This window comes from Trichomycterus rosablanca, chromosome 20 (assembly GCF_030014385.1).
Source record: "Trichomycterus rosablanca isolate fTriRos1 chromosome 20, fTriRos1.hap1, whole genome shotgun sequence".
Taxonomy (NCBI): Eukaryota; Metazoa; Chordata; class Actinopteri; order Siluriformes; family Trichomycteridae; genus Trichomycterus; species Trichomycterus rosablanca.
Window position 1 is genome coordinate 1379640 of NC_086007.1, and position 23603 is coordinate 1403242.

Consider the following 23603-nt stretch of genomic DNA (forward strand, 5'->3'; position numbering starts at 1 on the left):
ATTAAATTTTGTCAGCTTAATAAGGCAGATATTAAGTTGCCAGGTTAAGAGGTGATGTTTGTCATGTTGGTTCCAATCGATTAACAACTTTTTCTTTTAGAACATTTGTTTAAAAGCCACTGAAACGATTTCATTTAAAAAATCCTCACAACAATAAACTAATAACATGTAGTCTGAGAGGTGTAAATATTGTGTAAAGCCTGTCTATTTATTCTATCATAATTCTAAGCGATGAGCTGTTATAAAGCTATTAAAAGTATTTCCTAAAACAATAAAATAAAAGGTGTTAGTGCTCGGACCTCTATGATCTCTATCTGCTGCTGTTTCTGTGTTATGTGAGTGTTTAGACTCCCTGAGCTCCTGTAGCGGTTACAGCACACAGTGAAAGTAATGTATTGTTTACATTGTGAAAAGCATCTATTACTGTAGTAAACTCAGATGTAGTTGATTGTCTTGATTGCCAACAATGAGCAGTTACACAGATGAGCCTTTTTGGACGCATCTTTTAAAAGCTATTGAAGAAAGAAATCCGAATATTCGAATATAAAACCAACTTTACCACAGTATAATAAACTATAGGTAACACATCTCGATAGATCTTTGTCTTATCATAACTAATTATCCCGATAATATCTTACTGTAGCACGAAATTCTTTATAATGATGTGAGTACAGAATATATTTTGTGCATGTTGATGAATATTATATAAATTGATGCACATTTCAGTACCACAGTGCCCGGAATTGGTGTGATTTAATAGATTTATACCTCAAAATTAAAGTTTTAGATAGTTATGAACTGCAAAGAAAGACTGGAAGTATTTAAAACTATTTATACTACATAAATAGTTCATAATTATTTATATATTAGAGTAATTACGGTAGTCTTACACTGAATAAATTGACTGAATGTGCGCCTGTACTGTGAGTATTACGGTATACACGGTAACCTATGCAGCTGTTGGTAGTTTAAGGAAGTGTTGAAATACAGAACTCAGAAGAATCGATTACATTCTTATTTATCATTATTATTTCTTATTAAAGGTAAGATTTATAGATTATTTCATCTGTATTTACTGTATAGAACTGTGGTTGCTTATTCGGTTGTGTTTGTGCTTGTATAGAAATGTTCAGCGCTTATTAGCTCCTATAAACACATTATAACAACATTATTCTCCTAAATTCTCTTAATTTACCCCTAAACCCACCTGCACAAGATCTGTATGGCTCCATTAAGTCTACATTCTTTTGTTTTAATTAATCGCTTTGTCCTGGTTAGGGTCGCGGCTGCCCCGGTGCCACCCTGGCACACTTTGGGCAGGGCAGGAATCCAGCCTGGACGGGGTGTAACCCATTACTGGCAATCTCGTTTACTGTCCCAAATACTCCCTTACAAACTCACACCTAGGGGTAATTAAGGGCAACCAATCCACCTTCTGCATGTTTTTGCAGAAAGAAAGTGGGAGGAAACCAGAGCACACAAGCAGGATTGAGTTTCATCCTTGTCCTGTTTGAGTTTTTCTTCTCGTCCACTGCTGTTGCTCATCAGGAGTCGGTTTTTTAGCGTGAAGAACATGCCAAACTCCTGACATGCAGTAACTAATGGAGTGAGTGGTTTCCCAAATGTTTAGTTCACTTGGGGCAGTGTTGACCCGGGATAGTGGTAGCCTAGTGTGTAGAGTTTTGGGCTGTCAATCAGAAGGTTGTGGCTTTGACTCCTGGCTTTGTCATGCAGCCACTGTTGGGCCCCTGAGCGAGGCCCTAAACCCTTTCTGCTTCGTGGGCACTGTACAAGAGCTAAACAAACTGGTATATGCGGATATGCAGCTATTTTAATCCATATACATCCCACACAATCCCATTGTTCTACAAGTGTTGGAGGAGCCGTGTGCTAGGATTGGTCAGTGAGGGTGTCATGCAGACAGCAGAGGTCACCAGAGTGCACATGTGAATTGGGTATATCTAAATTGAAATGCCGCAAGATAAAAATAATAAAATAGACACAAATCTTAACACTTTCTGATTAGAGAGCTTGAATGTGGTAGTTGCTCCAAAAACATGTCAGTCGTGTCTGGTGCATTTTTACTTTAGGAACTTGTGCTAAAATGGCACTTAGGTGGCGCAGCCGTGAAGCACATCTTGAACCCGTGAGCTTGAGTTCCAATCTCAGGCGGCCGATGAATGGCTCGTCTGTCGGGTTGAATAACTGCAGGCTGATTGATGTCTGCTGCACAGAGACGGGGGGTAATGGAGATCAGTGCGTGACTCTCGCGGTGTGTTGTCATGGCTCTCCACAGTCAGGAGTGCAGCAGTAAAGATAAAATATGATCAGGGAATTGGATACAACTAGATTGAGGAGGAAAACTGGGGGAAAACTTGTGCTAATTTCACCCTGCAGTATTTGGAATTGATTCGCCATACCAACCTGTTCTGCAGAACAGCGTTACTGTGCCAATAAATCCGACAATACGAAAGATCCACCCACATATTTATTTCAGATGTGTGGGAGGGTTTATAATAGAATTTATAAAGATTAGGACGGTATTTGTGCTGCACAGATCAATCACTCAGATGAACGGCGTCTGAGTCAGAAGAACAAACTCCAAAGGTCGCTGAGCTCGTAGCTTCATTCTTGAGTTCTCTGTAACAACAGGACACGCCCTGGTACAACAGATCACGTTTAACGTTCCTCCTCTTTCCTTCAGATCTCCAGATTCAGCTGAGGCGTCCGGATTAGGGTGGATGCTCCTCTCCCGAAATGAAGGACCCAAAACCCAGCGCGGAGCCTCCACGCTTCTCCAGCTGCACCGGCCCCGCCCTGGAGAACCGGATCCTGACCGAGGCCTCGTCGTTCCTGCTTCAGCCCCGGTCCAGTCTGACCTCCTCGTGTCCTGCGCTGCTCCCGTCCAGCCTGTCCTCCACCTCGTCCTCGTGCCCCCTGCTGTCCACCTCGTCCGACCTGCTCCGTCCGTCCTCGGCTCTGACCGGCACCGAGAACACCCTGCTGAAACGGAAACCCCTGCTCGTCCCCTCCCTCTGCTCTCCGTACCCTCTGAGCCCTCTGATTCGGATCACAGCGCCCCCTTCTGATGGATGTCTGACCGCCGAACCTAAAGATGTGAAACTGGAAGAAATGGACTCGTGCTCCAGCGAGGAGCTTCAGTCCAGCGGAGGGGAGAGTGAAGAGGTGCTCGCTTTTAAAACTATGTGATTAAGAGTATGTGGAGTTTAGGTGTTTAAGCCACGGCCTTTCAAAACGCCTGCGTAAAATGAATTCTGTCAAATATATAATGTGCTTTTAATGTTGTAGCAGCAGTTTAGGGAAGGCCCATACCACTGTGCACTAGTTATAAAGATGTTTATAAACAGGTCCCTGACATTGACCCCACTGGACACCTTTGGGGTGTATCAGAACAAAGCAACAAGGACAAATTCTCTTAGACACACTCCAAAATCTTGTGGAAAGCAAGACATACCTAGACCTACGCTGTATAGCTTATAGCGGCGTTTGACTCTCCGTGCGCGATACGTATCTTTGTATGAACCCAGGTCTTGCAGGTGAAAAGAAGCGGTTGGTACTGCACTCATGTTAGAGAGGAGGTGTGTTGTCACGGCCCTCCTCAGTCAAGAGTGGAGGTCAAATTCTCATAGACACACTCCAAAATCTTGTAGAGAGCAAGACATACAGTACCTAGACATACGCAATACGGCCAAAAGTTTTGTTCCAGTCATGCTGGAACAAGACAGGAAGGGCCTTCCCTAAACTGTTGCTGCTGAGTACTAAGTTAAAAGCATATCATTCCTGTATATAACTGATTTATTACACATTTATTAGCAGCTGTTGTGCCTGAAACACACAATTCAAAATTGAAAAGGGTGTCCCAATGCTTTTGCCCCTATAGTGTATGTACACACCCCACACAAATGCTCATGCAAATCTGACACTGGTGTCATCTTACCAGTGCTCAGCTCCCGTCCAGCTCCTGTCCAGCTCCCATCCAGCTCCCGTCTAGTTCCCGTCTAGCTCCCGTCTAGCTCCTGTCTAGCTCCTGTCTAGCTCCCGTCTAGCTCCTGTCTAGCTCCCGTCTAGCTCCTGTCCAGCTCCTGTCCAGCTCTCGTCTAGCTCCTGTCTAGCTCCTGTCTAGCGCCCGTCTAGCTCCTGTCCAGCTCCTGTCTAGCTCCCGTCTAGCTCCCGTCCAGCTCCTGTCTAGCTCCCGTCTAGCTCCTGTCCAGCTCCTGTCCAGCTCTCGTCCAGCTCATATTCAACTCCCGTCCAGCTCCTGTCCAGCTCTCATCCAGCTCTTATTTAGCTCCCGTACAGCTCCTGTACAGCTCCCGTCCCACTCCTGTCTAGCTCCCCTCCAGCTCCCGTCTAGCTCCTGTCCAGCTCCCATACAGCTCCCGTCCAGCTCCCATTCAGCTTCCATCCAGCTTCTGTCCAGCACGGAAGGTGTGTAGATGAATCTTAATTTCCCCGTTTATCAGTCCTGTTGCAAAGCTTCTGCCAAAAACTGGTCATACACAAACCTAAACCCCCTGATGCCCTCCGAGTTCAGGTCTTAGTGGTGCTACCGGCCTGTCTGGGCTCGCAGCAGGCTCAGTTGACCATGTCTGAGGAAGGGGAGGTCAGGCGGTGATTCGCCAGGAAAACACAGGGTATAATGTGACTCTCTGTAAGGATCCACCGCTAGCTGGTGTAAAAGAAGAGCTGGACAGTTCTGCTCACGTGAGGTGTAGGTGTGTCACGTTTGTACCTGTGCATTCCAGGGTTCTGATGACGAGGAGCAGCCGGAGATGGACGTGGATCCGCCCGCTGAGATGCCGGTGCTGGACCTGGGACTGACCGAGGACGGAGAGAAGCAGAAACTGGATCTCAGTGAAGAGTTCAGGCCGGTCGATACCGGATCTGATGATCATGCGGAAATTCTAAAAGAGACGAAGGTAAATACAGATCTCTCGGTGAGAACGACAAGGTATAATCCAATATACAAACCCTGTTTCCAGAAGAGTTGGGACATCTGTGATGTGTTAATTCTCTTGAATCTTTTTTCCACTGATCCACTTTATTGTAGTTTGTAATTAGAAACGCATTTGATACCTGCAACAGTTCTATTCAGAAATGATACTTAAAACTTTACTGTGCAAAAAAGAAGCCTTATGTTAACCATGTCCAGAAGCGGCGTCCAGTTCTCTGGGCTTGGGGGCATCTAGGATGGACCATCACACAGTGGAAACGTGTATTGCGTGCTCACCAAAACAGTATTCCAGATCTTTCTTTGGACTAGAACTGGACACCATGTGCGTTGAACCAGAGACAAAATGGACCATCCACACTGATATCAGTCCAAAAGTCAGGGTTCTGTAATGATACGGGGCGCGTTGAGGTAAAGCATTAATGCAGAATTAGAAGTACTGGTGGTTTTAGACCTTTAGGTCATTGACTTTTCCAGGAACGTCCATGCATTTTTTAACAAGACGGCGCAAATTTAAATGCTGCACACGTTACAAAGTCATTTTTGTAGAAGAAGAGAGTATGGGTGCTGGCCTGGCCTGCCTGCAGTCATAACCTGCCCCCAGTATAAAAAGTGTGTAGTTTTGAAGCTCGTACTGTTTCACACCTTAAGAAGAACGGGACAAAATAACGGAAACGCGTCATCGCGTCATGTCGTGAGAAGGAGCGGTGACGCCACACAGCGGTAAATGCTTTACTGTACCAATTTGTTTGGGATGTGTTGCAGGCCTAAAATGCAGGAATTTGTCTTTCGTTTGCACTTTCCACACCTCACCTTTTTTAGAGTAGAATCTTTGTCACTATACACCGGTACAATGAAATTTTGTGTGGAATCTCTCCAGTAGAGGGAGTAGCAGCAGGAGAGAAAATAGTAGCAGTAAAAATCACAAAAATATATATTTATAATTTAAAAAATAAAAAATAAAAATACAAATAAATCATTTGCATAATTACTGTATGTGTGTATTAATAATGCAGTATTTTCATGGAGTCTAATTCAGTTCTTGTGTGTGTGTGTGTGCGTGTGCGTGTGTGCGTGTGTGTGTGTGTGTGTGTGTGTGTGTGTGTGATCAGTACCAGTTCCTGAACATGGTCTGCTGCTCCCTGGTGCAGAAGAACCTGCAGCCCGGTCAGCTGGGCTGGAACTGCAGCAACTCTCTGTGGTACCACCTGGAGAAAATGGGCGCGTGGATCACCCCGAGCGACCCCGAGTTCCTGCTGAAGGTACGGCCGCCGGTGGACGTGGGTGGCGCCCCCTGGTGTTGTATCCAGGAACGTGATGCTCTGTGATGCTCTGTTTGTTATCTCTCCATCAGGTGGCGGTTTACACCAGACAGGAACTGAACATCCGCATCACCGCCAACTTCCTGCTCGCCCTGGCTGCCCACCTGCCCGACTCCAAACCTCACCTGAGGAGGTATTTCTGCGCCGCCGTGCAGCTGCCGTCCGATTGGCTGGAAGTGACGAGGATTTACAGCACGGTGAGCCGGGACTCGTTAATGCTAACAGGTGTAATAAATCAATTATATGAAGGGAATGATTATGCTTCCGACTGAGCAGGAACAGTTTAGGGAAGGTCCTTTCCTGTTCCAGCATGAGTGAGCCCCTGTGCACAAAGCATGTCCTGACCTCAGCCCCACTCGACAGCTCTGGGATGAACCGGAACATCAACATCAGTGCCCAGCCTTCTCACTGAATGGGCACAAATTCCCACAGGCATACGTCAAAGTCTAGTGAGAAGCTTTCTCAGAAGAGCGGCTGTTCTACCTATAAAGGTCACATAGAGCTCGTAGTCAGGCGTCCAAATACTTTTGGCAGTATAGTGTATATAAAAAATATAGACACTTATGGGTGTGTAATAATTTGTCATGTATTAGTTTGGTGTGATGTGGATTGGAACACAGCCGTGGATGCCTGTGAACTTCAAAGCTGCTTTGTGCCCAATGTTGGACGATGAAGGCTGGGACACAGTTCCAGTCCAAGTTCCAATTCATCCCAAAGGTACTGCATTTATGGACGTGGGTTTGCGTACGATCAGTCCAGTCATGTTGGAACAGGACAGGACCTTCCTCAAAGGTCATTTTTAGTCACATTGTTGATTTTTGCACCTGTTAGTGAATGATGTGGCTGAAACATCTGAACTCAGTGATCAGGACGGGTGTCTTTATACTTCTTGGCTCTGATTGGTCGGTGTTGCGTGGTGGTCACGTCCTCTGTGTCTCTCTCTCAGTGTTTCAGTAAATCTCTCCCGTCGTGTCTGAAGAAAGCGCTGACGGATAAATTCCAGCAGTTCAGCGAGTACCAGCTGGCCAAGTACAACACCCGCAAACACCGCTGCAAACACAACAAGAAGAAGAAGCGCAAGGTGGGGGTACACGCAACACACACACACACACACACACACACACTTAAATAAAGAATTAAAAAAAAAATTGAGTGAAGTCTGGACACATCATGATCCCAGTCCTGCCACTGGTCTGGGGGGGGCTCAGCGGTTAAAGTGCTGGACTAGTAACCAGAAGGTTGCCAGTTTAAGTCCCATCATCACCAAGCTACCCTAGACAAATCACTTAACCCTCAATTGCACGAATTGTATTCAGTCACAGTTATTATTCACTGTGAACACAAACGCCTGGGCCAGTGAGAGCTCAGTGGTTAAGGTACTGGACTAGTAAACAGAAGGTTGCCAGTTCAAGCCCCGCCACCACCAAGTTGCCACTGTTGGGTCCCTGAACAAGGCGCTTAACCCTCAATTGCTCATCGTGTTCAGCTCTGGATAAAAGCGTCTGCTAAATGCTGAAAATGTAAACGCCTGATAAATCCTGCGAATGTAAATAAAATGTAAATATAAATATAAAGCACGGCCGGGAAAATCGGTTCATTCCTGCTAAAACCTCGACTTCTCTGTCCGTGGAGGGGATACAGGAATGCCAGGACAGCATTGTGCAAGCTGCAGGGGTCACCAGAGTGCACAGGGGAATTAAAAGTGTCTAAATTGGGACGATGTACCTGAAAAAATGCTTAAAAAAAAGAAAAGTCTAGGTGCCCAGAAACTCGGGTTGCCTCCAGTCGGCTGGGCGCCATCTAGATTAGATTAGATTAGATTAGATTCAACTTTATTGTCATTATACATGTACAAGTACAAGGCAACGAAATGCAGTTTAGCATCTAACCAGAAGTGCAATAAGCAGCAAGTGCATATCTATGATATATGTACATTGTATACAGGATATGGGCAGTGGTATGAACAGGATATACAGGTGAATATATTATTGAATGTACTATAAACAAGATATATAGCTAAAGACATAATATACAGATTAAGGTGCAGATTAAGATTAAGGTGCTATGCAGATTAAGGTGATAGAGATTAAGGTGCTATGAACATAATAGAGGAATGTACAGTATATATAATCTAGCGGGCATAATTGGCAGTGCCTGCAACTGACTATGTGGGGGGGGGCCGGACTATGTGTGGATGGGTGGGTCTTCATACGCTGTGTTAGGACCCTGATTGGCGGAAGAGACGCCTATGCAGAGAAAATACTGGACTCTTTACTGCTATGTTCTGCAGGCGCTGTGGTTTTTGCCAAAAACAATCCCCCTAACAAATAGTTAAATAATACAGGTACAAACCCAGCCAGGCGAATCAGAGCTGCACCTCATCCTGATGTCTCTGTGTGTGTGTGTATGTTTCTGTGCAGGAGGTTTCGGACAAGCGGTGGGAGGAATGGGCATGTCTGATTAAAACCGACGTCCCTTCTCTTCAGAGATACGTAAGTCCATCTCTTCATCTCAGCTACTCACAGGACTTTGAAGCGTGTCTGTGGGAATTTGTGCCTATTCAGTCAAACGATGACAAATTATGTTCTGGTGGGGCTGAGGTCATGGTCACAGTCATGCTGTAGCAGGAAGGGGCCTTCCCTAAACTGTCAGTTTTTCCCAAAACAAGCTGAACCGTGGACTCATCTGACCATCTGAGCTTGAACTCAGAGAACTCAGCAGCATTTCTGAGTTCCACGTTTCATTTCTCAGTGCAGCGGTGGACTGTGTTAAATCACAATGGTTTTCTGAAGCGATATTTATTCTCATGCAATGCTAAAGTCTTGAAGGTCACTTATCTTCAGTAGTGGTTTCCGGCAAGATTTCCCCGGATTTGATTAATCTTTTCACAATATTAGGTACGGTAGATGGCAAAAGACTTAATCATTTGCAAGCTTGTGTTGGGAAGTGTTTCTGAAGTTTGGAACACAGTAGTGAGCCACGACCCATCACTGCCTGTCTGTTCATACCCGATCATGATTCACCTGCTCATTGTGGAACGATTCGAAACACCTTAACTTAAATATACTCTAATCGCTTCGCTCTTGTTCCTCCTCCTAATTACCACAGCATCAATTAAGTGCCATTTATATCTGAATCTACACTCCCTGACCTGTGTCTCTCTGTGTGTGACGGTTGTAGCTTCAGACGCAGCAGCGCTCGGCGGTGGACAAACAGCAGAGCGAGTTTAACATGAAGAAATTTATAAAGCGCCTCCACATCAAGCAGCCGGCCGAGTTCGTCATGAGCATTCTGGGAAAGAGGTTGGTCATTCTATACTGTGTGGAACGCCACGCAAACACACCTAACGCATCAGATCACAACACTTCAAGAGAGGCTTTATTGTCATGAGCGGCGTATTAATCACTGTGGACACTGTGTATTATCCATGTATTTATTATAGGTGTGTGTGTGTGTGTGTGTGTGTGTGTGTGTGTGTGCAGGTACCCGGCGGATGCCAGGGCGTTTTGGCGCAGTGGGCTCAGTGGGGTGTGGGAGAGTGAGAGAGCCAATCAGAGGATGAGACTGAAGCAGCCCGAGACCTGGGAAACCCGACTGAGTCAGGAGGGGAACACGGCGGCTACCTGGGAGAAACTCATCGGTACTGGGAGAGTCTCGTCGTACCTCTCTGTACCCCCCTTTGTCACTCTGTACCCCTATGTACCTCTCTGTACCCCCCTGTGTCACTCTGTTCCACTATGTACCTCTCTGTACCCCCTCTGTAACCCCCTGTGTCACTCTGTTCCACTATGTACGTCTCTGTACCCCCTTTTTTACCCCCCTGTGTCACTCTGTACCCCTATGTACCTCTTTGTACCCCCCCATTGTCACTCTGTACCACTATGTACCTCTTTGTACCCCATTTGTACCCCCGTGTCACTCTGTTCCACTATGTACGTCTATTTACCCCCTTTGTAACCACCCGGTGTCACTCTGTACCCCTATGTAGCTCTCTGTACCCCCCTCTGTACCCCCCCGTGTCACTCTGTACCTTTATGTACCTCTCTGTACCCCCCTCTGTACCCCCCTGTGTCACTCTGTTCCACTCTGTACCCCTCTGTGTCAGTCTGTACTCCTCTATACCCCTCTGTTCCACTCTGAACCCCTCTATACCCCCTTACCTCCTCTGTACCCCTTTATAGGATCACTATATATTTTTTTCTTAAATATGTAGTCAGTGAGTCACCGGCTGTGTTCCAATAACCCTGCACTGTGGTTCTAGATAATAACGCTCTGCCCTTCATGGCCATGCTGAGAAACCTGAGGAACATGATCACGCAGGGCATCAGCGCCAAACACCACGACAAGATTCTCAAACGACTCTGCTCCAAGGTAACGCTCAAACTCCACCCACTTCTAAATTTACTCCCCTTATCCATCTATAGCCTCTCTACCCACCATACATCTGTATGCTCAAAAGTATGTGGAGACAAAACCCTAGACATTAATATGGTGCTTCCCCTTCGCTCTATTTTAAAATTTGCAACTTTAACAGTCTTTGCTCTTCCAGGATTGTTTTTATCTAGATTTTGTAATGTTCCTGTGGGAATATTTGCCCACTTGCCACAGTCTTCAACACCCAGACGCTCCAGCACTGCGTTCTAATTATATGTTTCACCAACCCCTCGGACCCAGAACTGCTTAACCGAGGTGTGTGTTGTTCTTACAGTCGGCTGTGATCCAGAGCAGGCAGTTCCCGTTCCGCTTCCTGTCGGCTTATAAAGTCATTATGGAGCTCAAGAAGTTCGGTAAGAACAACAACACGGCCATTATTGGCATGGCAGGTGGGCATGATACTGTATTCCATGCCCATTGCAGAGTTATACAGCAACTGCGCCCTTACGTAGCTGTAAATAAATCTCTAATTTCCTTCGGGATCAATAAAGTATCTATCTATCTATCTATCTATCTATCTATCTATCTATCTATCTATCTATCTATCTATCTATCTATCTATCTATCTATCTAATAAAAGCTGACGTTCCGCATGTTAATATAATTAACATAATGTTAATTTTATTTATTATTTAATTCTGACGTCCTCGACCCGTCTGTTCTGTTTCTTTCTAGTCGGCGGCCCAGTAAAGCCTTCAGTCAGCAGTAAGGAAATCCTGCGTGGGATCTTAAAGAAGATGCCAAAGAGCCGTAAATATCACAATTCTGATTGGACGCAGGCGAGTCGGAAGAAGCTTCGCTCTACGCTCAGTGTGCCCTTCGTCCGACGCGTTTACGACATGAAGCGTAAATACCAGGAGAAGGCCAGGTCTGTATCCTCAACCTGTAGTCTGGCCAGGCCGGGCGTGGTCAGTGATCAGCCGCGGTTAGAAATACACTTAGTATTCAAGGGCACGCGGGTGGCCCAGGTGGAGGCTGGTATGGCAGCAAATAGGAACCAGTTCTACATGGTTTTGGTTGTGATGTTCAGCGGTTGTGAGTTCTGATGGTCTGATGGTGAGGAGATGTTGGGTGGAGCTTTGTGTCCAGGTCCAGGAGCGTCCTCAGTGATGCTCCGTTCGTCTGTGTGTGTTTCAGTCAGAGGCGCTACAGCGCGGAGCTCCTGCAGCGATACGCTCAGGCTCTGGAGGAAGCCGTGCAGATCTCCTGCAGGTACAACGTCCCTCCGCTGTCAGGATCCACGCTCATCATCTTCCTCGACCACTGGCGGATCCATGAAGAATGGACGGGAGCTGATTTCTGCCTCCCTCCTGACCCCACAACTGACCCGGCGAACACCAGTCTCACTGCCTCGGTCAGTAAACAGTACATCACACTGCCCGTCCTGCATTGGCAACACTGACCAATGCAAGACCAAGACTTCAGATGGTCAAGACTAAAACTTTAAATAACACAGTCTAGACCACAACTTTAAACTGCTAAGACCAAAACAAGACCAACAGCTTTAATTGTCCAGCTCAATCCAAGACCTTCTAATGGTTAAGACCAACACAAGGTCATGACTTTAAATTGTCGTGTTTAGGAGAAGACCAAAACGTCTAACGGTCAACACCAGAGCAAGACCAAGTCTTGTAATTGTTCAGTTTAGTCCAGTAAGACTTTTAATGGTTAAGACCAATGCAAGACCAAGACTAAGACTTTAAATTGTCAAGCCTAGACCACAACATGTTTATGGTCAAGACCAAGACTTTAAATGGTCATTGCAATTGTCCAGATCAATCAAGATCAATGTTTTTAAAGGTTAAGACCAAAAGACTTTAAATATTTAAGACCATCCAAGACTAAGATTTCAAACAGTTAAGACTAAGACAAGACCAATACCTTTATTTGTCCAGATAAATTCAAGACCAAGACCAACTTCAAATGGATCAGACTAAGATTTCTAATTGTCAAGACACAAGATCAAGATTTCTTATGGTGAATATCAAGACAAGACCAAGACTTTAAATGGTCAAGACCAACACAAGACTAAAACTTTAAATTTTCCAGACCAAGATAAGACCAAGACTGCAGTTGTCCAGATCAATCAAGATCAAGGCCTTTAAAGGCCAAGACCAAAATGTAAAATGGCCAAGAACAAGATTTCAAATAGTCAAGATCAACAAAAGACTATGATTTCAGATTGCCAAGACCACTTCAAACGGTCAAGACCAAGACTTTAGATGGACAAGCCCAAGACTTCAAATTGTCCAGAACAATCCAAGATCAAGACGTCCAATGGTCAAGACCAACACATGACTTTGACTTTAAATTGTCACATTCAGGATCAGACCAAGATTTCAAATAGTCAAGACCCAAACATTAAAATACCAAGGCCAATGCTAAAAAGCTAAGAAGCTTTGGTAACATCATAATGATAACAGAAACACATGTTCAGAAGGGTCGTTCATCCAGAGCTTCATCAAAAAGTGTTTTTATTTTAACGGCATGTCGTCTCTGTGTGTGTCGTAGCCCAAAGAGGCGGCGCTGCTGCTGGCCATGATGATCGGCCACTGCTGCGAGCACCCACAATTCCTCCTGGCGGATCAGGAAGGGGTTCAGGAGCTCAGACTGCAGTCTGACAGCCTTCTGGAGAACGTGAGGAGCGCCATGGAGAAACTCTCGGTGAGAAGATCCGGTTTATCTGATTCAGCTTTACACGCCGATCCGTTATTGTTTATTACAATGACCCACAGTTACAGTCCGAATTCCTACAAGAACATCAGAACTACTGCAGCGTCGCATCAAAGAGTCACGGTCACGGTCACGCCATCCTGCTGGAGTACAGAATCAGAACAGATCAGAACAGATCAGAATCAGATCAGAATCAGAATTGAACTGAACAGAATCGAAACAAATTCAGAACAGAATCAGAACAGATCATAATCAAACAGAACTGAACAGAATCAGAACAAATCAGAACAGATCAAAACAGAACTGAACACAACAGAACAGAATCAGATCAGAATTAGATCAGAATTAAACAGAACTGTACAGAACAGATCAGAACTGTACAGAACAGAAGAGATCAGAACAGAACCGAACACAACAGATCAGAATATAACAGAACCGATCAGAACCGTACAGAACAGATCAGAACTAAACACAACAGATCAGAACTAAACAGAACAGAACTGAACAGATCAGATAAGAACAGAATAAGAACAGATTAAATGAGAACAGATTAAATAAGAACACAATAAGAACACAATAAGAACACAATAAGAACACAATAAGAACAGATAAGAACAGATTAAATAAGAACACAATAAGAACACAATAAGAACAGATAAGAACAGATCGGTTGTATCTGTGTTTGATTAACAGATTTTTGTTCCTGATCTGTTTTTTTCCTTTTATCAGGAATTTTCTGAATCGACTCAGAAGACGCATCCCAGTAACTTCTTCTCCAAACTGCTCGAGGATAAAGCAAAGGTCCTTCATGTTTTTTCTGTATTTTTTTTTCCTTTCCTTCTATCAGTCCGTCTTTTCTACTTTTCTTTTTTTCTTCCTTCCTCTGCCCTTCTCTCTATTCATCCTTCTGGCCATCTTTCTTTCCTTTCTACCTTCCTTCCTTCTTCATTCCATCTTTTCTTTGGTTCTTTTATTCCTTCTTCCTTCTGTTGACGCGTTCTCGTTTTGTTGACGCGTTCTCGTTCTGTTGACGCGTTCTCGTTCTGTTCTGTGCTGTACAGGTGGATAACATCATCATGATAGACGAGTATTCTGTTGACTTGGTCTTAAGCGCGGAGGTTGAGAGGTTCAGGAAGGAGTCGATCTGTCAGCCGTTATGTGTGAACATCTTAATCAGAGGATAGTAAGTTCTACACCCTCCTCACACCGGCAGGGGTCTTTAACGCTGTGTAAGGACCCTGGTTAGTAGTTCTATGTGCCTGTACAGAAGTGGAGCAACGTGGAGATCAGCGCATGACTCTCCATGCGCGAGACCGACCTCATGCGCCGATCCACCGAAGTACAGGCGAATAAGAAGGGGTCGGTGGAGCGCTCACGTGTCGGAGGGAGGACGTTTCAGGAGAACACACCCTCCTCATACACAGCAGAGGAAGACTAATTGGCTATGACTAAATTGGGAGAAAAGGGAGAAAATGCAGAAATAAAATAGTAAAACAAGTCAGTGATTGACCTCATTACCGGGCGTGTCTGAACCCTGTTGGTTTGCTGTGTTTTTCAGTAACTTTGCAAATGAGCGTCAGAAATCCGACACCGTGACGCTGTACGGATTCAGCGAGCAGATGATCAGGTAGGATCACGTCTCACTTCCTGCTGAACCTCATCATCTCAGCGTCAGTAAAACGATCCGACTCGATGTGTCTGAGTAGCCTACACCAAGAGAACAATACAGGCCTAAATGCTTAACTGTAAAGTAGGTTGTTCCAGGCAGCCAACCTTAGCCTCAACCATAACCCACCACCCAGTCACTCAACCATAACCCATCACCCAGTTACCCAATCATAACCCACTAACCAGTTACTCAGTTATAACCCAACACCCTGACACTCATTCATAACTTAACACTCTGTTACCAAACTATAACTCAACACCCAGTCACCCAACCTAAGCCCGCTGCTCATTCATTCAACCGTAACCCAACACCCTGTTACCCAACTATAACCCAACACTGTCACCCAATCATAACCCACTAACCAGTTACTAAATTATAACCCAACACCTGTTACTTAACCATAACCCAACACCCTGTTACCAAACTATAACCCAACACCGTTACCCAATTATAACTCCACACCCTGTCACCCAACCTTAGCCCACCACCCTGTCACCCAACCATACCCACCACCGTCACCCAATCATAACCCACTAACCAGTTACTCAATTATAACCCAACACCCAGTCACCCAACCTTAGCCCACTGCTCATTCTTTCAACCGTAACCCAACACCATGTCACCCAATCATAACCCAACACCCACTTACTTAATCATAAGCCAAAAGCATGTCATCCAACTATAATCCACCACCATGTCACCCAATCATAACCCATTAACCAGTTACTCAATTATAACCCAACACCCTGTAACCTAACTATAACTCAACACCCTGTTACCCAACCTTAACTCAACACCCTGTCACTCATTTATAACCCACCACCCAGTCACCCAACCTTAACCCACTGCTCAGCCATAAACCACCACCCAGCACCCTGTTCATTTTACCAAAACCACCCTGTTCATTTTACCAAAACTACCCTGTTGTTGCAGGTTCATATCAGAACGAGGTTCCTCCAGGTTTTTGGATCACGTGGAGGGGATGGACAAACTGCACAACATTCCACCTCCTGCAGGAGCTCCTGCAAAACCAGAGAGGACTGCAGATGTTCTGCCACTGCCAGCTGTTCCCAAACTAAGGTACCGCGGCACTTCAGCAATGCTGGTCGTGTCCCAACACTTTTGTTGGTGTACTGTAAGTGTTGCGTTGGTGCGTTTACACTGTTCGGTTCCTCTGTCGGCTCTCAGGTGGCAGGGCGTGCGGGTCTTCATCTCGTCTACGTTCAGAGACATGCACGCCGAGCGGGACGTGCTGCTGCGTAGTGTCTTCCCCGAGCTGCGCCGCCGTGCCGCCACGCTGTGCCTCCACCTACAGGAAGTGGACCTGCGCTGGGGCGTCACAGAGGAACAGTCGGCCCGCGCCACCGAGATCTGCCTGAGCGAGGTCTGCCGCTCACAGCTGCTGCTGGGGATTCTGGGAGAGAGATACGGCGTGGTGCCGCCCCGACCATCGCTGCCCGAGCTCCCTCAGTACGGCTGGGTAAGGACGGACCTACAGACCTCCATCAGATCCACATCTAATAGATCCCTTACCCTCACATGCACCATCAGATCCACATCTAATAGATCCCTCACCCTCACACGCACCATCAGATCCACATCTAATAGATCCCTCACCCTCACACGCACCATCAGATCCACATCTAATAGATCCCTCACCCTCACATTCACCATCAGATCCACATCTAATAGATCCCTCACCCTCACACGCACCATCAGATCCACATCTAATAGATCCCTCACCCTCACATTCACCATCAGATCCACATCTAATAGATCCCTCACCCTCACATTCACCATCAAATCCACATCTAATAGATCCCTCACACGCACCATCAGATCCACATCTAATAGATCCCTCACCCTCACATGCACCATCAGATCCACATCTAATAGATCCCTCACCTTCACACGCACCATCAGATCCACATCTAATAGATCCCTCACCCTCACATTCACCATCAGATCCACATCTAATAGATCCCTCACCCTCACACGCACCATCAGATCCACATCTAATAGATCCCTCACCCTCAGTGCAGGGTTTTCAGGTTTATGACGTGTTTATGCAGGGTTATTAGAAGTATCAGCTCTGTTATAATGATTCATGAGCGCGGGTTTCCGCTGTGTTTCGGTTCTCCAGCTGAGCTCGGCTCCTGACGGGCTCTCGGTCACAGAGATGGAGATCCGCCAGTTCCAAGCGGTGTTTCCCGATTCTGCTCAGAGTCGCATGTTCTTCTACTTCAGATCTCCTCAGCTGGTCAGGTACAGCCTCACCTCCATCGTTCATGACTCTCCTAATAACCTTAGAGGGATTAGTTACAGCCTGAGTAACTTGGACGGTTAACAGATAAGCATTACACAACACTTTATTTATCTCTTGTGTTCAGCTCGGTGCCCGAGGAATGGAGGTCAGACTTCGTGGCCGAATCCGAGGAAGCCGCGGCTAAGATGTCGGATCTGAAGACGCAGATCCGCAGCGACGGGTTCAAGGTCACGGAAAAGTAAGAGCCGCATCAGAAACGCACGTTAGGAGGAGTGTCCACATACTTCTGATCACACAGTGTGTCAGGAATACTCACTGCTAGTGAGTGTGTAACGTAATTGATAACAGCTTTGTAGAAACAGCTTGGGGAAGGGCCTGTTCTGTTCCATAAGGTCATGCTTTGACGAGGTCTGTGAGTCCTGACCTCAGACTCACCGAACATCTTTGAGATGAATCGGAATGTTGGTTGTGAGTCAGACCTTTCAAACCAACGTCAGTGCCCGACCTCACGAGTGTGTAAAATTTTATGCATTAAAACCACCTCCTTGTTTCTACACTCACTGTCCATGTTATCAGCTCCACTTACCATATAGAAGTACTTTGTAGTTCTACAATTACTGACTGTAGTCCATCTGTTTCTCTACATGCTTTGTTAGCCCACTTTCATGCTGTTCTTCAATGGTCAGGACCCCCACAGGACCACCACAGAGCAGGTATTATTTAGGTGGTGGATGATTCTCAGCACTGCAGTGACACTGACATGGTGCTGGTGTGTTAGTGTGTGTTGTGCTGGTATGAGTGGATCAGACACAGCAGCGCTGCTGGAGTTTTTAAATATCACGTCCACTCACTGTCCACTCTATTAGACACTCCTACCTAGTCGGTCCACCTTGTAGATGTAAAGTCAGAGACGATCGCTCATCTATTGCTGCTGTTTGAGTCGGTCATCTTCTAGACCTTCATCAGTGGTTGCAGGACGCTGCCCACGGGGCGCTGTTGGCTGGATGTTTTTGGTTGGTGGACTATTCTCAGTCCAGCAGTGACAGTGAGGTGTTTAAAAACTCCAGCAGCGCTGCTGTGTCTGATCCACTCATACCAGCACAACACACACTAACACACCACCACCATGTCAGTGTCACTGCAGTGCTGAGAATGATCCACCACCTAAATAATACCTGCTCTGTGGTGGTCCTGACCATTGAAGAAGAGGGTGAAATGAGCTAACAAATCATGCAGAGAAACAGATGGACTACAGTCAGTAATTGTAGAACTACAAAGTGCTTCTATGGTGGTTTTAATGTTATGGCTGATCGGTGTATATCATTACCAATTCTTTAAGAATACGGTGTTCAACAAGCTTATAGTCGGGTGTCCACTTATTTTTGGCCAAGTCTAAGCTCTTGAGTTACTGCTATTGACCTTCCATGGCAAAGGCATCCATACACACACCATACAGGCTGTGTCTGAGGGTGGAGGGGACGGTCGAATGGGTTCCTCAATGATGCTACAGACCGAGGGCATTGGAGACTGCTGACCCGTCTGTGCAGGCGACCATCACAAAAGGATTTTAGACAGAAAGAAAAGGGTGTTTGTCGTAATTAAGCCTGCAATAAGATTAAAATAAGAGTTAAAATTTGATCCTAATCATTTTCCCATGATGCTTTTCTGTGCAGTTACCCGTGTGAGTGGGGTGGAGTGGTGGACGGAAGAGCCTACCTCAGAGGACTGGAGGATTTCGCCAAGGCGGTGCTGGACGACCTCTGGAGCGCGTTACAGAGCATCTTTACAGAGGTCAGAATAAATCACTCATCCACTGTCTGTTTTAGCTCCGACTATCCTGGTCAGGGTCACGGTGGGTGTCGGTCTGATTCACTGGGGCGAAAGGTAGAAAACAGCCTGGACAGGACGGTTTCTGGTGGCTCCAGTTGTCCCGACTGCATATGTTTGGACTCACACACACCCACACGGACACGGGGAGAGCGTGGGGAATCGAACCCATGCCCTTCTTGTTGTGAGGCGACCCCACAGAATCGAATCTTGTTGGTTTTCAGGAATCGGACGAGGCCGATCTGACGTCCGAGATCAAGGAGCAGGAGGCGCATCAGGACGCTCAGTGCCGCCACTTCTACGGCAGAGCCAAACTCATCTCGCTGGCGAAAGAGAAAGTTCAGGAGTGCCAGAAGAACGGAGGGGTTCTGCTGGTGGACGGAGCGGCGGGACTCGGCAAGACGGCGTTTATGGTAACTGATCACATTTAATAATAATTTATTCATTCATTCATTCATGCTACAGGCCCCTGGTCCCAGTGGTACCTCCGGGATCAAGTTTTCTACCCTGAATAGATCACATGGGAGGATCAAGTGGTCCCACCACCACTAAGATCCAGATTGGGCACAGCTCGGGGGCGAGGGGCCCCTGGCAGTCTAAACTGTCCCTCGGTGAAATAAAAGCTTTTTCTTCTCTCCCTCAGGCTGCTCTCGCTCACTCACTACAAACTCCAGACAAGATGAGAACAGCACCCGTATGTGACGTCATATCCTACTCCACGGCCCCTAGCCAATCGGCTTGTGCTGTGGAAACGCTCCTGCGCTGCCTGGTCCAATGGCTGAAGAGGAGGGGGGAGCAGGAGGAGGCGCCGCCCTCAGACACGCCGTACAGGTGAGTTCTGTGTGGACAGATGCTTATTCAATCTGATCTGGGCGTGTCGGCTCGTCGTGGTTTACAATGAAATGTTATTTATTTAAGGAACCTGTAAACCAACAGCCAGGTGTAATAATAAATAATGTAATAATAAATAATGTAATAATAATTATGTAATAATAAATAATGTAATAATAATTATGTAATAATAAATTATGTAATAATAATTATGTAATATAAATAATGTAATTATAAATAATGTAATAATAAATAACTTAATAATAAATTATGTAATAATAATTATGTAATAATAAATAATGTATTTATAAATAATGTAATAATAAATAATGGAATAATAATTATGTAATAATAAATAATGTAATAATAATTCTGTAATAATAAATAATGTAATTATAAATAATGTAATAATAAATAATTTGATTATAAATTATGTAGTAATAATTATGTAATAATAAATAATGTATTTATAAATAATGTAATAATAAATAACTTAATAAATTATATAATATTAAATTATGTAATAATATATAATAATAAATAACAATAATAAATAACTTAATAAATAATGTAATAAATAATTTAATAATAAGTAATGTAATAATAAATAACTTAATAATAAATGATGTAATTATAAATAATATAATAATAAATAATGTAATAATAAATAACTTAATAATAAATGATGTAATTATAAATAATATAATAATAAATAACATAATTACTTAATAAATAATGTAATAAATAACTTAATAATAAATAATTTAATAATAAATGATGTAATAATAAATAATACAATAATAAGTAACTTAATAAATAATGTAATACATAACATAATAATAAATGTTGTAATAATAAATAATAAGCAGCTTCTCTTTTTGTAATTTGGTCTTTTTTGTTGAATAAATCTGATGATTAAGCAATAACAGTGGAATCGAGGGGGGGGTAAATACTTTTTGACACCAGCGTGTGAGAGAAATGCGCCCGGCTCTGGAGTTCTCGTACGTTTGTACCCACAGAGCGCTGCTGTCAGAGTGGCACTGCCAGCTGCGCGAGCTGAAGAGAGGACGACCGCTGGCCCTGCTGGTGGACGGAGCCGATCTGGTGCGCGACCCCAGAGGTCAAGCGGTTTCTGAATGGATCCCAGAACGTCTTCCCAAGGTGAGACACACAGACGAGTGTAGGTGCAGCACGACTCCAGGGCCAAAAGTATCTGGACGCCTGACTGTGAGCTTGCCGGACGTCCTGTTTCAAAAACGAACGGTGTTAAAACTGAATCAGCATGTTAAAACGGGTCAGCATGTACGGTTCACCAAGAGAACAGCACTGCTCTGAATGCTAGATCTTAAACATGAGAGGTTCCAGTAGCTCTGTTACAGTGTAGAAGCCGTTCTGCTGATCACCTGATCAGGACGATAGAACATTACTATCATGATGGGAGTGGTGTTTTCTAGGATTACAGTGTAGACTTCTCATGGACGAGTGACGTCCCATATTATGGTGCGGTTCCAGAGATGTTAGAAACGTAAGAACGTTTATGTTGCTGATGTCATCAGGGCGTGTGTCTGGTGCTGAGCGTCGCCTCAGATTCATCCCTCCGGGCGGCCCTGAGCAAGAAGAAGAACTGTGTAGCGCTCCCGGTAGGTGTGTTACCTCTGCCCGACCGGAGAGAGATCGTTCAGAAGGAGCTGAGCACCTACGGGAAGAAACTGAGCGACTCCGCCTTCAACAACCAGGTCAGTTTCATCCTACCACACTTTAGACATGAATAAAATGACCACGCGGGCGGTCAGCGGCGAGACTGAAGCGGCGAGACTGAAGCTCCTCGTGTGTTTATGTTTGCAGCTCCAGACTCTGCTGATGAAGAAAGGAGCGGCGAGTCCACTGTACCTCCGACTGGCCTGTGAGGAGCTCAGGAACTACGCCTCCTTCGAGAAGGTCACACTCAGTCTGTTTTATCCTGGTCAGGGTCGCGGTGGGAATCAAACCCCGCTTCCTTCTTGCTTCCTGCTGTGAGTCAGGCACACACAGTATTTTTAATCCCGACTCTGATGGTGTGTTGTTGTGCAGATGAAGGAGAACCTGCAAAATCTCCCGGTGACCCTGAGTGATCTGGTGCAGTTCGGGTTGACCAGGCTGCAGGACCAGTACGGAGGTGCAGGACTGGACTGGGCACTGGCCGCTCTCACCGTCAGCACCACCGGTACGACCCGTCCTTCTTTCCTTTACTTTATCCACAGTTTAGACATAACCGACTCCCACACGGGCACGACAGAGAGCTTTAAGGTGCATAGCATTGTGTAGCATAGCATAGGTACCATAATATAGTGTAGCATAATATAGTGTAGAATAACATGGTGTAGTATAGCATAGCATTGTGTAGCGTAGTGTAGAATAGCATAGCATAGTGTATCATAGCATAGCATTGTGTAGCATAGCATAGACTCTGAGGTCTGAGCTGTATCTTGTACCCACAGGTGTGAGGGAGCAGGATCTTTACGCCCTGCTGAACCTGTGCACCGACCTGAGCTCCACTCACGCCCCCCTCGCCTGGCACAAGGTGCTTCATCTGGCCCGGAACCCAAAAACCCGGGTGCCCATGGCCACCTTCTCCCGGCTGGCCCGGAGTCTGCGCAGGTAACAGATCTAATCGTCTAACTAACCTGTACTGTAATTTATTTTATAAATCTATAACATTTAGTGTATAATTAAATGAACTAATTAAAACTCCAGACGTTTGAGCCTGACCGTGGTCCCTGCTCTCCCTGTCCTGTTTCAGTCTGATGGGCTCAGCGCTCAGCCGGGAGCCGGACGATCCTCTGATCCTCAAACATCCAGACGTCCGGTCGGCCTTCGAGCGTCTTTACTGCCCGACGATGGAGAAGAGGAGGCGAGCTCACGTCATCCTGGCAGGTACGTCACGTGTTCCCGTGTTCTCTGTGTTCCCGTGTTCTCTGTGTTCCCGTGCTCTCTGTGTTCTCTGTGTTCCTGTGCCCTCTGTGTTCCCGTGCTCTCTGTGTTCTCTGTGTTCCCCTGTTCTCTGTGTTCCCGTGCTCTCTGTGTTCCCGTGCTCTCTGTGTTCTCTGTGTTCCTGTGTTCTCTGTGTTCTCTGTGTTCCTGTGTTCTCTGTGTCCTCGTTCTCTCTGTGTTCTGTGTTCCCGTGCTCTCTGTGTTCTCTGTGTTCCCGTGCTCTCTGTGTTCTCTGTGTTCCTGTGCTCTCTGTGTTTTGTGTTCCCGTGTTCTCTGTGTTCCTGTTCTCTGTGTTCTTTGTGTTCTCTGTGTTCTCTGTGTTTCCGTGTTCTCTGTGTTCCCGTGTGTGTTCTCTGTGTTCCCGTGTTCTCTGTGTTCCCGTGTGTGTTCTCTGTGTTCCCGTGTTCTCTGTGTTCTCTGTGTTCCTGTGTTCTGTGTTCCTGTGTTCTTTGTGTTCCTGTGTGTGATCTCTGTGTTCCCATGTTCTCTGTGTTCCCGTGTGTGTTCTCTGTGTTTCTGTGTTCCTGTGTGTGATCTCTGTTTTCCCGTGTTCTCTGTGTTCCCGTGTGTGTTCTCTTTGTTTCTGTGTTTCTGTGTTCCTGTGTTCCTGTGTGTGATCTCTGTGTTCCCGTGTGTGTT

At 45.6% G+C, this 23603-nt stretch overlaps 1 protein-coding gene across 1 annotated transcript in view; it reads left to right on the forward strand.

Annotated features, from left to right (window-relative positions):
* The first annotated feature begins 965 nt into the window (after positions 1-965).
* The window catches only part of LOC134334116 (telomerase protein component 1-like), a 44718-nt gene continuing 22080 nt past the window's right edge, over positions 966-23603 (forward strand). The window contains exons 1-30 of the mRNA XM_063016301.1: positions 966-1043; positions 2705-3186; positions 4767-4940; positions 6085-6234; positions 6327-6491; positions 7241-7375; positions 8715-8786; positions 9475-9596; positions 9777-9934; positions 10556-10665; positions 11003-11081; positions 11404-11596; positions 11866-12082; positions 13240-13392; positions 14131-14202; positions 14463-14584; positions 14960-15028; positions 16004-16150; positions 16259-16550; positions 17214-17335; positions 17461-17574; positions 19010-19127; positions 19388-19576; positions 19807-19994; positions 21014-21155; positions 21551-21730; positions 21840-21932; positions 22065-22197; positions 22472-22631; positions 22774-22907. Coding sequence (XP_062872371.1) covers positions 2758-3186; positions 4767-4940; positions 6085-6234; positions 6327-6491; positions 7241-7375; positions 8715-8786; positions 9475-9596; positions 9777-9934; positions 10556-10665; positions 11003-11081; positions 11404-11596; positions 11866-12082; positions 13240-13392; positions 14131-14202; positions 14463-14584; positions 14960-15028; positions 16004-16150; positions 16259-16550; positions 17214-17335; positions 17461-17574; positions 19010-19127; positions 19388-19576; positions 19807-19994; positions 21014-21155; positions 21551-21730; positions 21840-21932; positions 22065-22197; positions 22472-22631; positions 22774-22907 — 4432 coding nt within the window. The 5' untranslated portion in view covers positions 966-1043; positions 2705-2757. The remainder of the gene's footprint in view (positions 1044-2704; positions 3187-4766; positions 4941-6084; positions 6235-6326; positions 6492-7240; positions 7376-8714; positions 8787-9474; positions 9597-9776; positions 9935-10555; positions 10666-11002; positions 11082-11403; positions 11597-11865; positions 12083-13239; positions 13393-14130; positions 14203-14462; positions 14585-14959; positions 15029-16003; positions 16151-16258; positions 16551-17213; positions 17336-17460; positions 17575-19009; positions 19128-19387; positions 19577-19806; positions 19995-21013; positions 21156-21550; positions 21731-21839; positions 21933-22064; positions 22198-22471; positions 22632-22773; positions 22908-23603) is intronic.